The sequence below is a fragment of the Blennius ocellaris genome, assembly GCF_963422515.1.
Source record: "Blennius ocellaris genome assembly, chromosome: 2".
Lineage (NCBI taxonomy): Eukaryota > Metazoa > Chordata > Actinopteri > Blenniiformes > Blenniidae > Blennius > Blennius ocellaris.
The window spans coordinates 28,324,061-28,338,197 of NC_137651.1; the positions used below are offsets into that span (position 1 = coordinate 28,324,061).

General features: G+C 42.3%; 1 protein-coding gene across 2 annotated transcripts; it reads left to right on the plus strand.

The window, feature by feature from the left end:
- Positions 1 to 949: 949 nt before the first annotated feature.
- On the plus strand, positions 950 to 12,515 carry tsr1 (TSR1 ribosome maturation factor; the record flags this gene model as incomplete). 2 transcript variants are annotated; one of them, XM_080503662.1, is made up of 15 exons in its annotated part: positions 950 to 1,068; positions 3,119 to 3,218; positions 3,304 to 3,532; positions 3,696 to 3,830; positions 3,953 to 4,407; positions 5,560 to 5,704; positions 6,099 to 6,277; positions 9,378 to 9,601; positions 9,693 to 9,852; positions 9,936 to 10,046; positions 10,156 to 10,288; positions 11,268 to 11,384; positions 11,550 to 11,690; positions 11,787 to 11,861; positions 12,276 to 12,515. In XM_080503662.1, the coding sequence occupies 14 exons, from the start codon at positions 3,168 to 3,170 to the stop codon at positions 12,452 to 12,454; spliced, it is 2,334 nt and encodes a 777-aa protein (XP_080359788.1). In that variant the 3' UTR covers positions 12,455 to 12,515. The 2 variants fall into 2 exon arrangements, with proteins under 2 accessions (XP_080359788.1, XP_080359787.1); XM_080503661.1 differs by having other exon boundaries at positions 951 to 1,068; positions 3,115 to 3,218.
- Between the last annotated feature and the right edge of the window lie 1,622 nt (positions 12,516 to 14,137).

The window sequence follows — 14,137 nt, forward strand, 5'->3', positions numbered from 1 at the left end:
ATAGTTTATTATCAGCAACTGTGCAACTTCTGCCACCGAGTGGTTGACAGGGATACAAGAGTGTTTCGTTTCAGGGGTGGGAGTAAATAGGTTTTTACTTCTTCCTACTCCTTTTGTTCATCCAAATGTAGATCAAGGAGATTGTGTTGTTTCTTTGTTTTTTGTTTTATTCATGTAAAGTTCCTTTCTTTCTTTAGAAAATCGTTTTGGGTGGGGGTTGTATTATATTCATTTGCGATATTTAACAGAGATAGTGTACAAGTTAAGATTTTTTTCCAATCTGAATGGAATAAGTAGGCACGTGGCATAGTTTTTCAATGTATAATCATTTCTGCTTCTCAATAAACTGATTGGAATTATTGAAAAACACAAAATAAATAACATAATTGTGAGGGCTTGCATTAAAAGAGTCTACAAACTTTAAGCAGCATCTGATCTACTTTGGTAAGTTTATTTATTTATAGTAATGTAATAATTGAATTAATTCTTCATTTTAACACAAATGACAGAGTAAATGATCTTTGCTGAAATTGAATATTTATATTCAATTATATTATATTTATTTGCTTTGTTTTGTAGTTCACATATATTAGTTAGATTAAGGTCAGTTAATATGGTACAATTTTCCTAGTTATCTTCCCTTTCTGTCTTCTTCCAGAGTAGTTTTCCTATGACGCATCATGTTTCAACTTGCTCTTGTGCAAAGACAGACTTGTCACTTCTGGTGAACTCCAGCATTTCATAATTGAAAAACAGGCTGACTCATCAGAGACCGATCAGAAAAATGATTAACTCTCATGGGATGATAAAAGTGATATTATAATTCTAGCAAGCCTTCTTTCCAAGCAAAACAAAACAAGTGTTTATTTTAAAGAGAAGACTCGTGAGGACACGCCCCCCCGTCGTGACGAGTGCGGAAGTAAACCAGCCGACTCTCCCACGTGGTGAAGATGGCCGCTGACGGGGAGAAACAACAAGGCCACAGAGCCGGCCTTTACAAACAGAAAAACAAGGAACACAAACATGGCAAGCACCGGACGAAAGGGGAAATCGGGAGAGAAAACAAAGGTGAGTTGTGGTTGTTCCGCAGCGGCAGGTTAAAGGCGCGATTTCGGCTGTGGGCTGTGTCGTCCGCAAACACACGTGTTGACTTTTCTTCTGCACGAGAGGAAGGAGACCTGAGAGAGATGTAGTTAAAAAAGACATTTTGCAAATCTGTCACTTATCTGTTTTAATCCTACATAAACAGACGGCTGATCTTTCCATTTAAAAATTGTGCTATTTATTTCACATTGTGCAATCACTTTCAAGTCAACATGCATGTTTTGAATAATCCCATAGTTAAAAATAGAATTGCAAACAACACTGTGCAACTTTAAAGTCTCATTAATTGAACAGCATGTCGTCATCAAGAATAAAGTTTAACACATTTATATAAGAATCAAGGGTGGTTTTTTTTTAATGATTAATTGTACTCTGGTTCAATGAACATTATACTGCTTTAATCATGACACTCCCAATAAGTATAGCATAAAATTGCGTATTGTTGTTGTTTTGGAAGATCACAACATCAAGCCAACCTGTTCATTTGCTCATTCACGTAAAGGTCTAATTATTAAATTCCATGACTTTGGTTGTGACATGCCTTCTTCATACAGATCTACAGCAAAATCTGGATATACATATTTTTTGCTGAGGACTGCTACCTCATTGTGGCCTGCCGCATCTTTGGACACCAGATAAACATGATTAGAGGTAGCCACATGTGGTTTAAATAGGCAACAATATTCAGTAAGTAGGAATTCAATGAGTGAAGATGGCTACTTGATATGATGAGTTAAAGGCATAAATCACAGAGACTGATCTGTTGCTTAGTTAACCTCCGGTTCCAACTTCAAATTGCATAATTTGACCATAGGAGGAGCTGAGTGTTCCCAGACCTCAATTTCTGTAGTGATAAAATTGAATCCGAGGCTTATGACTTTGTTATAAACAATATGAAAACAGTTTAAGGTGTATCTGTGGTGGGTAAGAAGCTGATTGTGAAATGGAACAAGAAAAAAATATAATAGATCAATATTAACTGATTCATACTACAATGAGAAAAAAAAAGATGATTAAAAATCTCAACGGAAATGTGTCGATGACACAACGCTTGATAATACAGACTTTTGCAGAATTTGTGATTCGATACCATATGCTAAAGGTATAGAAATATGACAAAAAAAATATTTATGTTCATGTGTTTGTCAGAGAAAATGTTGGTCTACTGTGATATCTTCACATTATTTGAATCAAACAAGTTCCAACTGTCCCAAGCACAGCTTTGATTCGTTTTGTATAAATATTTTAGGATCACTGAAATTATTTTAAGACTGAAAATAATGTGGCTGCTGAGAGACAACATAGATATCCAGGGTAAAATCTAACTAAATAGGAGTTTTATAATCTTAAAGTTAAGGACAGGTGGTGTGTTGTGTGAGACTGCAGTGCGCTCTGCAGGTGTTGAACTGTTCTCAACTCGGCGCATGTTTTTAGAACAGAAGCGATATTGTAGACATCCGTCAGAATGACAATTTGCAGCTGTTTGCTCTTCTACGTCAGACTAATTGACTCTCAATTGTACAAATTCCTTTATTAAAAAATTATGATCTGAGGAACATAGTTGTGGTTTATAATTGAAGTTAACTGAGTTAATATGCAAGTGGCAATAGTTCTTAATAAGCTTCATAGTCCATTATATATCTAATTTGTGGGAGAAAACCCAGACGCCAAGGCGAAACGTGCAAACTTACCACAATTTTGAACCGTGCATGATATTGCTGTGAGGCAACAGTGCTCACCACTACGTCGCAGTCCTGCTTCATTCCACACAATGGCAAACTTTAGGGTTAAGTGGGTGCAGCTTTCCACTGAATGAAACGGTGTGAAAGCTTCTGTCGCTGTTTGTTTGACATTGTGCAAATGCTGCGAGGATCGCACACTGAAGTATTCAAATCAGTGTGCAACTTAATGCTCAGTATGTAAATGTACTTATTTATGATGAACGCATGAAGTGCATCCGTTTCCAATCTGTCCTGAAGCAATGCATTTTCATGGCGAACTATTTCACAGGCAGAGTGTCGGTGGTGACGCTCACCAAAAAACAGAGAAAAGAGCAGCGGAAGATGGACCGAAGGCACAAAGCAAACCAGCTCCGCAGGAATAAAAAAGACATGGTATGTTTGTAATTCTTGTTTCTGGATGAATCCTTTTTTTTTTTTTTTTAAGTCCTCTGTAATACTTCAGAGTTTCCATCTGTAGGTCTTGACAGAGAAGCGGCGGCTCGGTAGCAGGGACGGGCCTCCTCACCTGGTGGCTGTGGTGTCTCTGCACGCCGCCGCCGACGCCGGCACCGTCACCAAACTGCTGCGTGGAGAGGGAGCCGGCGGGGTTGTGCATCGCGAGCGGTGCGTCAGTGGAATCGGCGACAGCTTCGGGCTCATCCTGCCTCGCTTCAAACAAAGGTTCATCTTTCTGAGCCTCAACACATGTGAGTGTTGACGAATCTGCAGAAAGTCATTCAAATTGAACTGCAGATTTTCACGTGTGAAAATAATTTGCTTTGTTGAGATGGTGTGAAGAAAGACTGATTTGACCTGTCACGTGTCTTCGTTTATCCACGCTGAAGCTTCTGTGCTGGTTTGTTTCTGCAGCTGACATGCACTCCCTGTTGGATGTGGCAAAGATTGCAGACAGCCTGGTTTTTGTGCTGGACTCTGCTGAAGCTTGGGACTCCTATGGGGAATACTGCCTCTCCTGCCTGTTCGCACAGGGCCTTCCCAGCCATGGTGAGTCTGAACCTTTCAGACTTCACTGATTCAGATATTGATTGTTCTTTCCTCTGGAGTGTCTATTTTATTTATGAATTTCTTTTTTACAAGTCCTTGTCTCTCTACCAAATCCCACACAGCACTGGTGTGTCAGGGTGTGGCCGATATTCCTGTGAAAAAGAGGGTCGAGTCCCGAAGAGCTTTGTCAAAGATCACCGATGTTCGATTCCCAGACGCCCGCCTCTTCTCGCTGGAGACAGAGCAAGATGCCACTCTGCTTCTCAGACACCTGGGTGCACAGAGGCAGAGGAAGTTGGGTTTCCGCTCCAGGCGGTCCCACCTTTTAGCTCAGCAGGTCACTTTTACCCCCAACAGCCCTCCCGAGGGGGCGGCCGGCGGACCTACAGGCCTGGGCACCCTGCGCGTCTCCGGTTACGTCCGTGGTCGTCCGCTGCGGGTCGACAGGCTGGTGCACATCAGCGGGCACGGAGACTTCCAGCTGAGTCAGATCGATGCACCGTCCGACCCTTTGCCTCTGAACCTGACAGCAGCCAGGCCTGCAAAGCCTGGCAAAGGGGGAGATGTTGACATGATGGTACTTCTTTTTTTTTTTTCCCCAACTCCCCAGTGACTAGAATAGTGCCCTCAAAGTCTGTGTTCAGCAGTCATTTCTCTGTTCTGAGTTTATCACTCTGCAATATCAATCACTCAACTAAATTCAATTCAACTTTATTTATCTCGCACCACATACTACTTTTAACAGAAAGAAACCCAACTAAATGAGAACGGTCACAATTATGAGGTTTATAGGTTGTCCTTTGGTTCCAACTGTCGATGTACCGGACGCTCGGTCACTTAACTAAGGCTGTTGTCAGAACTACCTTCGATTAAAGGGGATTTAAGTACCTGGTGAAAAGCGATCGCTACAGAGACAAGTGAAGCTGCTAATCTCAGCCCTTTTGATCAATGTGACTCGAACAACAATTATCTAACACGTAGAAAACCTTTCATAAACCAATTTAAATATGTTTTACACAGACTATGATGCAGACAGTTTGAAGGTTTCAAGAGATGCTCCTATTAAATCATACAGAAGCATCTGATTGGTTCTGGATTTATTTTGAGTAAAATATTCCCAGTGTTATAGCGAAATCTGCACAATCCTAAGGTATAAAGATGAATTGGGGGTTGTGGAGCTAATGGTATGCTTTCTCCAGAGTGTGAAGAGTGTCAAGGTTGAAGTAACTTCACTTCAGTAGATTCTTTCTCCATTAGAAGACGTCTGACAATGACACGAGAGGCATTAAAAAAACTGGACAGTGAAAGCAGATCGGCAAGTACTCGCTCACATGCTCACTGACTGGATAAAATAAAATGAATAAATAAAAGAGCCACTAAAATACCAATATAAAAAAAACCTGTTAAAAATATGATAAAAAGGGACAATAAATGGGTAAAAACAAAGCGACTTGGATTTTTATTAAATAATAAGATGAGGCTCAAAATAAAGTGCACTAAGACTAGTTTAAAAGAGAAACGGCAGTTGTAACAAAGCGAGTGGTCTTGAGTTTTGAGACTTTAAAAGAGTATTGCTTTAGGCAAACTGCAGAATTTAATCTGTTTTGTGTGCAAATGTGGCTCACAGTGAATGTTACAACATCATTATTTTATCATTACTTTAACACCACAAAGTGTATATTTAGTATCTCGTTTGCTCCTCTCACTCGGCGCCCCGTGCATCTTGCAGGGTGGAGGTGAAGACGAGGCTCCTGTGCGGGTGCTGATGACGGCAGACCCGTCGAGCAGGGAGAGTCTGCAGGCGGAGGCAGAAGTGGACCCCATGGACGGAGAGCAGACGTGGCCGACGGAATCAGAGCTGCTGGAAGCTGAAGGTGCAGAAACGAAACCGAAACGCTGATTTTCAGATGATGTCAGTAAACGGATGCATGTAAACGGGCGCTGCAGGGTCTCCTGGTTTCGTTGAGTAAAACCTTTGGATCGGTGTCAAATGAGATTAAAAGTCACAGGCCTCAGCTTCCCTTCGAGTGATCAATCATCCGCTGTGATGACTGATGATTATTGTCAAAACAGATTTTACAGAAACGACTGACGCCATCTGCCTTTACTTGAGACCCCCACATATACATGAAACCTCTCAGAATGATATCTGAAGTGTCTTTTCTTAAATCTAATGAAATGTTTTTAGTCTTTCATATTTGACAGTGTCCAGTTTTATATGCTGGAAAAACACAAAGAATCTATTCAACATTTGTATTCTCTTTCCAGAGGCCAGAAAGAACAAACATGTAATGAAGGTCCCCAAAGGAACGTCCGACTACCAGGCAACGTGGATTGTTGATGAAGACGGGGAGAACGGCGACGTGGATGAAGAAAGCAGTGATGATGATGATGATGATGACATGATGGATGAAGCCATGGATAGAGATGAAGAGGAAGACTCTCAGGTACAGATTTATACTGGGTTTTTTTTTTTTTGTTCAGTAAGTCACGATTCCAGAGAGCTGGTGAAAGGACCACGGTTTGAATGTCAACAAACCCGGGTGTCAATCACGAAATATACATGCTAGAAAAACATGTTTGTCTGAGTGTGATGACTGATTTCCTTCAGAAAGGTATCCACAACTAAAACTGGCTCTTAATGTTTTACATTTGTCCGTGTGGATTCTGGTGGAGGAACTATAGAACACATCCAGTGAAGTTATGATGAGCAGACAAATAGACGCTAAAACTACAAATCATGAGCAACAATAGGGTAGGATATAATAACATGACAAAAAGGACCCTTTTCCCCTATTTTTGAATGCGATTTTTATATTAATTAGTGGATTTCTTAATCAAGAAATGTTAGTTCTAATGAAACATGAGAGGACAGTCACCTCACCTCTTAACTCCTGTCAATTCACATGTTCACGCTAGATCCTACCACACAGTTAGTAACCACATGTCAAAAAGCAAGTGAATGACAAACCTCTAAGGGTTAGACACTATGTGGATAATTTGTCAGTCATCATGTGCTTTGTAAACTAAATAAATACCTGCCAGAGGACATTGAAGTTGAGGTTTTCTATGTACTTGGTTCCCGTTCAGTTCAGGCCAGATCACAAGCTGATTTACTCGTTGCAAATGCGATTGAGGAGGAGGCACGGATCACAAACTTTCACTTCCAGTGACAGAGAGGTCTTTCTGATCCGCCCAGCTAAGTTTAGCACATTGAAATGGTGAAGGGACTTTACTTAATTAGCTGATTGTAACACTTGAGCTGTCGCAACACGCTTTATATGTTAACCCACACACACACACACACACACACATCAATACAGTGGGGTTAAGGTGGAAGATCAATCCACAAACCTTTCGATGACCTACTCTACTAACTGAGCCACATTTAAAAAGAAATGCACATTATTGTTTTTCAAGAATGGATTAGGTTGTTTTAACACCGGTTTGTGTTCATGTTGGCTGAAATTCTCATCTGGAGCTTCTTTATCCAGCTTCTTTATCCTTTATATTTTCCAGTGTAGGAGGCCTGGAGCTTTTCCCAGCTGACTATGGGTGTAGGCCAGTATCTACCCTGAACAGATGGCCAGTCATTACACTGCAAACATAAATACTGATATTCATAGTTGGGTGAGGTACCCAGGAAGAACACGCAAAATCCAGCAGGTTTGACTGGGAATGCTATTACGATGATTTACTGAACCACTATGCCATGCCTCCTCGTAATATTGTTTTATCTTAATCTTAGCACGGAGATTACAAGCGTACTTTTTGCAAAAACTTGTTTAAAATGTAATTTTTAATCGTATAAAACCATAAATCCTTCCTGAGTTCATCATATTCTCCCTGCCACTTGGTTCAAACCTGAACACACCTTCAGGGTTCATTTACACAGCTGCTCCGGGTCGTCATGGCGATGTTGCGGCCAAGGTCAGACGGTGTAATGTCACCGAGGATGGGGAGGGGGGGGGGCTGTGATGTGCCGGTGCTTACGTGACCCACGGTCAGTGCACCTGGCGGCCGAGAGGCACTGTTTGTTTTCTCAGTGTCTGTCTGTGGCCTGCAGTGCCAGGCTGCTCACCACAACAATAGTGTTTGGAGCAGGAGTCCCGAGAGAAGCCCCCTGTCTTCCTGTCTTGTGAACAGAACTTCCCGTCTGGACGAAGGGAGGGGTCGACCATTTATTTATTTCCATCTGTGCTTGAAAAGAAGTCGGGGAAACTCTCCTTATGCAACGGGTTCATTACGACGCGTATTTGTTATTAGCATGCATTTGATGTGAAGGTTAGCACACAGGAATATGTATTTAGGAAAGGGTAACAATAGGCGAAGGGGTACTTCAAATGACGATGATTATTATTACTGCAGCGAGGATGTTGGAAGGGTTGTGAATCAGCCTCCCGCTGAGCTTCCTCCCGTACGTCTTTGCTTCTCTAATGTGCCAGTCGAAGGATCGCTGGACGTCTCCTTTGATGATTCACCCCCTCGTACGAATGCATGGGGGAAAGTTAAGCTTCTACATATTCAGATCAGAATGGATGTCCTGGACTGAAGACGGCCACAAACTAGTGCACCTCCAATCAGATTAAAATGTATGCAAAACAAGGAATCCCTTCGTTTGAATTCTGGCAACTCCTTATCATATCCACACACAGACACAAATACTGTTATTCAATGTACACGTTTGTTTATTGTGGCTCGGCCGCTTTTGGCTTTTTGTTGGCTATTACACAAATACAGCTTCTATTCTTAGAATGGTTTTGACTGCATTTGTGTTCTCGACATGTTTGGAATTGTTTGAAAAAAAAAACTGTGGCTTCATTTTGCAAGAATAAATTAGCTTTGTAATAATGAGGTGAAGCTGCGGCGTTAGACAGTGAAACATTGTCTCCGTTCAGTGGAGACAAAACATTTCAGTGTGAGTGAAGTCAATGTAATTATAGGACCGATTTTTTAAGCTATGCTTCAGTAGTGTGCACTTCTACTGAAATAATCAAAGAAATATAGTTCCAGAATAGCATTGTTGAATAAACATCTTTGAGTAAAAGTTTGGTGTTTAGAAGTCAATGAATCTTCCAGAATAAAAATATAATCAATACATTAATCTTAATAGAATTTAGTGTTTTGACAAAAGGTTAATTCCAATTAAAAAAAAAAAATCTTTTAAAATAAAGTGAAATTGTATGAAAGCGTAAAATAGAACAGCATTTCAATGGAGCTGAAATGTAGCGTCATGAGGGGGAGTTTTCATTGAAATGTTGGGGATAAAGTGTAAACATGAAGAATAAAGTGAACTTTGGAAGTGCAATTACCAAAATAAAGAATATCAAAAATGATTTGGTATTTTCTCCAACTACAATAAATCGGATAACGTTTTCACCATAAGACTGAATCATTTGCCCGACCTGGAAAATAAAGATTCACGTTTTCTCACCAAACGGCTTAAAATTGTATTTGTGCTTTGAGAACCTCTTACATTTCTTTGCCAACACGACTGATTGTTGCTGTATGTTAAAGCAGATTTTCTCTTCGATCTTCTCTGCTCAGGATCCAGGTTCATGCTGTGCCTCAGATGAAGAGGATGACGGTGATGAAGAGGAAGAGCAGGAGGAGTTGTGCACCACGGAGCGAGCCGGAGCAGATCAGCGCTACGACGACCACATGGACGAAGAAGCGGAAGAAGAAGGCCTCAGAGTGTACCGAGAGGCTCGATCCCACGAGATGTTTCCTGACGAGGTGGACACGCCGCTGGACCTCGCTGCTAGAATCAGGTGGGCCATGTCTTCTCGGCTCTGCTCTCTGGTCTTCACCCTCCGTTAAGTCACCAGCAGTCTGGTCACGTTGCGAGTCTCCCACCTCCAGATTCCAGCGCTACAGGGGCCTGAAGAGTTTCCGTTCCTCCCCCTGGGACCCCATGGAGAACCTGCCTCTCAACTACTCGCGCATCTTCCAGTTCCAGAGCTACGAGCGCACTCGCCGCCGCATCCTCGCCGAGGCTGCAGCCGAGGAGGAAGGAGCCATGGTATTAAAACACAACCGCCTCAGGGCTGCCTTGTTAAATTATCTTTCGTTTCTTCATTGGGTTTTCCGCCGTTTTGATTCCAGGACGGCTGGTACGTTACGTTGCATGTCGTTGATGTGCCCTCCTCCGTGATGGAGAGTGTCCAGGCTGGGAGTCCTCTCGTGTTGGTGTCTCTCCTGCCACACGAACAGAAGGTACCGACGTTCAGAAACCCCGGATTGAACTTCCAACTGCACCTTTACGGCTGTGCTGTGTCGTCGTCAAAGAAGTTTCAGGCCTCGTCATTGTTCCTCCTGTGCACAGATGTCGGTGATGCACGTCCTGGTGCAGCGACACCCCAGCAACACGGAGCCCATCAAATCCAAAGAGGAGCTCGTGTTCCACTGTGGCTTTCGGAGATTCCGCGCTTCTCCGATCTTCTCTCAGCACACGTCAGGTTTGAACAGCTATTTAGTGATTCAAGCAGAGCACACACACACACACAATCCTCGGGCTCGGATCAAACCTGTTTCCCGGTCAAGTCAAAAAAAGACTTGGCACTCTTCTCTGGTTTGCTTTCAACTCGTGCTTATGCATGTTGGACAGTTGGTATATTCTAAAATGAACAAAGCTGTCAAAATGTATATGACAATCTGTTGCAAGAATATGATGAGCCTGATGCCTGTCATCTCTGGTGATTGGCTCATTTATCCACACTGTGTTGACACTTACAACAAGCTGTGCCATTTGATTAGTGCACATATAAAGGTCCAGATAACATATAAAGGTAGAGATAAAAGCCTCTGTGGGCACAGTGGATAGATTCCTCATTATTCCTTTTCTATCTGCCAAAGACTTCTTCGTCAAAACATCCCACCGAGACGCTGTGGTGGCAAAAAAAAAAAAAAAATCGATGGACGATGGACGAAGGCTCTGGCAATGGACATGACTTTACATTTAGTCTCTCTGTTTGTGCAGATCATGTAGCAGTTAGTTAGTTTAAACAGATTCAATCATGAAACTAATTCATGTTGCATACAGCTGTGAATAGATGAGTAAACAGCCTGTCCAATTGTTGATGTAAAGCGCTGACACACACTGTAGGAATGAACTAGCCAGTCGTTTCAACCCCCCCCCAAAAAATCATACATTTCATCAATTGGAGGAAAAACCCAAATGGATCATTTTCAAACTGCCTCGACAAATCTGCTCAAAAGTTTTTATAGAAGTGAACTTTTATGAACTAGAACAGTGAATTCAGTATCTCACTTAATTGTCAGCTTTATTGACGGAGTCCTGATGCCGAGCTCCATTGTTGTTTAGTTATGCAATTGTTTTGCCGTGACTTGTAAGTATCACAGTGAAATCAAGAAGATCTCTGCTGCTTGCATGGATTTGAATGTCGAACTAAATCACTGAACGTTGTCGTTCTCCAGCCGACAAGCACAAGATGGAGCGTTTCCTCCGGCCGGACGGTCCCACCGTGGTGTCGGTCTACGCTCCCATCACCTTTCCCCCTGCAGGAGTCCTGCTCTTCAAACAAAGGAGCGACGGTACAACGAAAAGTCATGTCTCTCCATGAACGAGTTCGATTTAATTAGATGCCCCGCCGGTCCTTCCTATTGAACTTTTGACCATCTATCCCCGCTGCTGGTTTAATTGTTTCATTTAATTATCCACTCAAGCTAATTCTCTGCTCCCTGATTGCATCTTTCAAGGCATCCAGGATCTGGTGGCCACCGGCAGCCTGCTCAGTTGTGATCCTCGGCGCATCGTGCTGAAAAGGATCGTAGTGAGTGGACACCCGTTTAAAATCAACAGGCGCTCGGCGGTGGTCCGTTACATGTTCTTCAATAGGGGTGAGAGGAGGCAGACACTCTTCACACACCGCGATGACTGAAAATCCAGGGAAGTGCTGCTCAACTGCAACATTTATATATTGCTTTCTATTGCAGACGATATCTTGTGGTTCAAGCCGGTGGAGTTGCGAACAAAGTGGGGCCGGAGAGGCCACATCAAGGAGGCTTTAGGTGAGGAAATATGAAGGAGTAACACTAACAATATAGAGAAGGTGCCTTATCTGGAATGTATGTAGTAAAAGATGAAAAAAAAAACATAAACCAGACAAAATTACAATAATCAACGATGATTGGTCAAACTGAGGACTGTGTTGCAATAGAATCTAAATTCCTTTAAACGTCGCACCACACAAAATAAATGGAAAAGTTAAATATAGAAAAAATATGGTAAAAATGTAATAAATAATTAAGTATTAAGATGTTCAATGAGGTTAAAGTGAGATCTTCTCGTGCGCGACCCAGTTCAGATAATCTAAAAGTGTAAAACGCAGAGGCAAATTTTGGTTATGTACGGATGTAAAGTTGTCTTTTTCAAGGTTTGCTTGTTGTCCTCTGAATTGTAACTGCCATTGTTGGTTCTTTCAGGTACCCACGGTCACATGAAGTGCGTTTTTGACAGCCAGCTGCGCTCTCAAGACACTGTCCTGATGAATCTGTACAAGAGAGTTTACCCGCGCTGGACATATGACCCCTACGTGCCCCTGTCTTTGCCCTGGGTGAAAAAAGAGGTCACTGTGGATATGAACGACTTGGACATGGAGTGATGTAGGAATGACATGTCGGCGTGATCACAAAAAACTGCAGTGTGTGTGAAAAATAAAATAATTTTGATCCAAACCCTTCAATATGCTGCAGAGTTTGTTCTGTCCACTAGATGGCAGTGATAAATAAGTATTAATGAAACTTTGAAATGTCACTTTTATGAAGCAGCGCTCCTTTCTCTTTTCTTTCTTTCTTATTTTTTTTTTTAATTGGGTCAAGATCGAGTATGAGTGACGACGATTGAGTGTGGAAGGAGTAGTTTGTGATTAAACAAATCCACGAGCTGCTTCCAGAACAACTGGCAAGTCGGCAATGTTTTTAACATTAGTCATGTTTCAAGATCATTACACTGGCAGTTCTTTGAAGCCCTGCATGTCTGGCTGAGCGCCTGCAGCCGCATTAGCATGCAAGAACTGGGACAAAATTATAATATAGATAATGTCTGGCGCATTTGAGGAAGTGCAATCATGGAAAAAGAACACCCAAGTTGGCCTTTTAAAGCACAAAAATCCAAAAAATTGCAATGAAATGGTCATTAAGATTTGGAGAAATTGCAGTTATCAGGTTTATGCAATGATATAATCTTTGATCGCTGAAGTCCCTCAGTGGGATTTACTAAAGAATAGGTTTGGATGAAGTATGAAACAACAATGCTGCAAAAACACCAGACTGAGTAAATGCCACTGCCAACATTACATCAGTGTGAGGGCAGGAGAGCAAATAACGGCTTCAGAAACAATTATTTTTCCGAACACAGGCCTGCCACATCCCCTGATGTCATTTATAAGTAGAGTGACTCGCATTATATAAGTATTGATAATGCTTTGCCTCCTACCAGCAGCCCCACACACACCACAACCTCTCTGTCGCTTTTCAACTGAAGCTGAGATGGTCTTCAGCTTTACGCTCTTCCCCGTCCCACACTTACTTGCTTAGGAAAACACTGATTTATGAATTGCAATATTTATCATAAAAACCGGGCCCTTGCATGCCTGCAGCAACATGATTCATCCGAGGACTCTGTTGGGACCACACCACAGAGGCATGCCAATATGTCTGGGAAACCAGGAGGTGAAGACTCGGGGATGGAGAGGAGAACATGATCCAAGAAAAGAAGGGGAACAAAAGTTCACTCTGCATTTTTATTTGATTACAGTGGAAAAAAAAAAAAAGCTGCAGAAAAAAAAGATAACACAATCGAGGAAGACAAATGTCTCTGTTGCTCATTGGGGGGGAGGAGGGGGGGGGGTCTCTTGACAGTTTTGTGGTAACACTCAATTTATATCCTACTCTGCTGTTTTTATTTAATTTTCTTTCCATTTTTACATGAATTAAGGCAAGGGCATGCTTGTGATGTGTGTAACACATCTAGTTAAAGCTGAGGGGTTGTACTCTAACTGTGCGGTGGCCGGCGGGTCAAGCTGAGGGGCGGTGGGGGAATTCAGTCACACCATGATGGAGAACACTCTCATACTAACACATACAAAAACGGACAGCATTTACATATGTACACACTACATTCCCCCCCCCCCCCCCCCCGACACTATCAATTTGAAACAGATAAACATTTATCTGTCCGGGGACCAACTGCAACGTGGTGAGGCCGCATACAGTGTGTATTTGGCCCCGGCCCACCGGCAGAGGACGTGAGGGCCGGTGACTTAGTGCTGTTTGCATCAGGAATG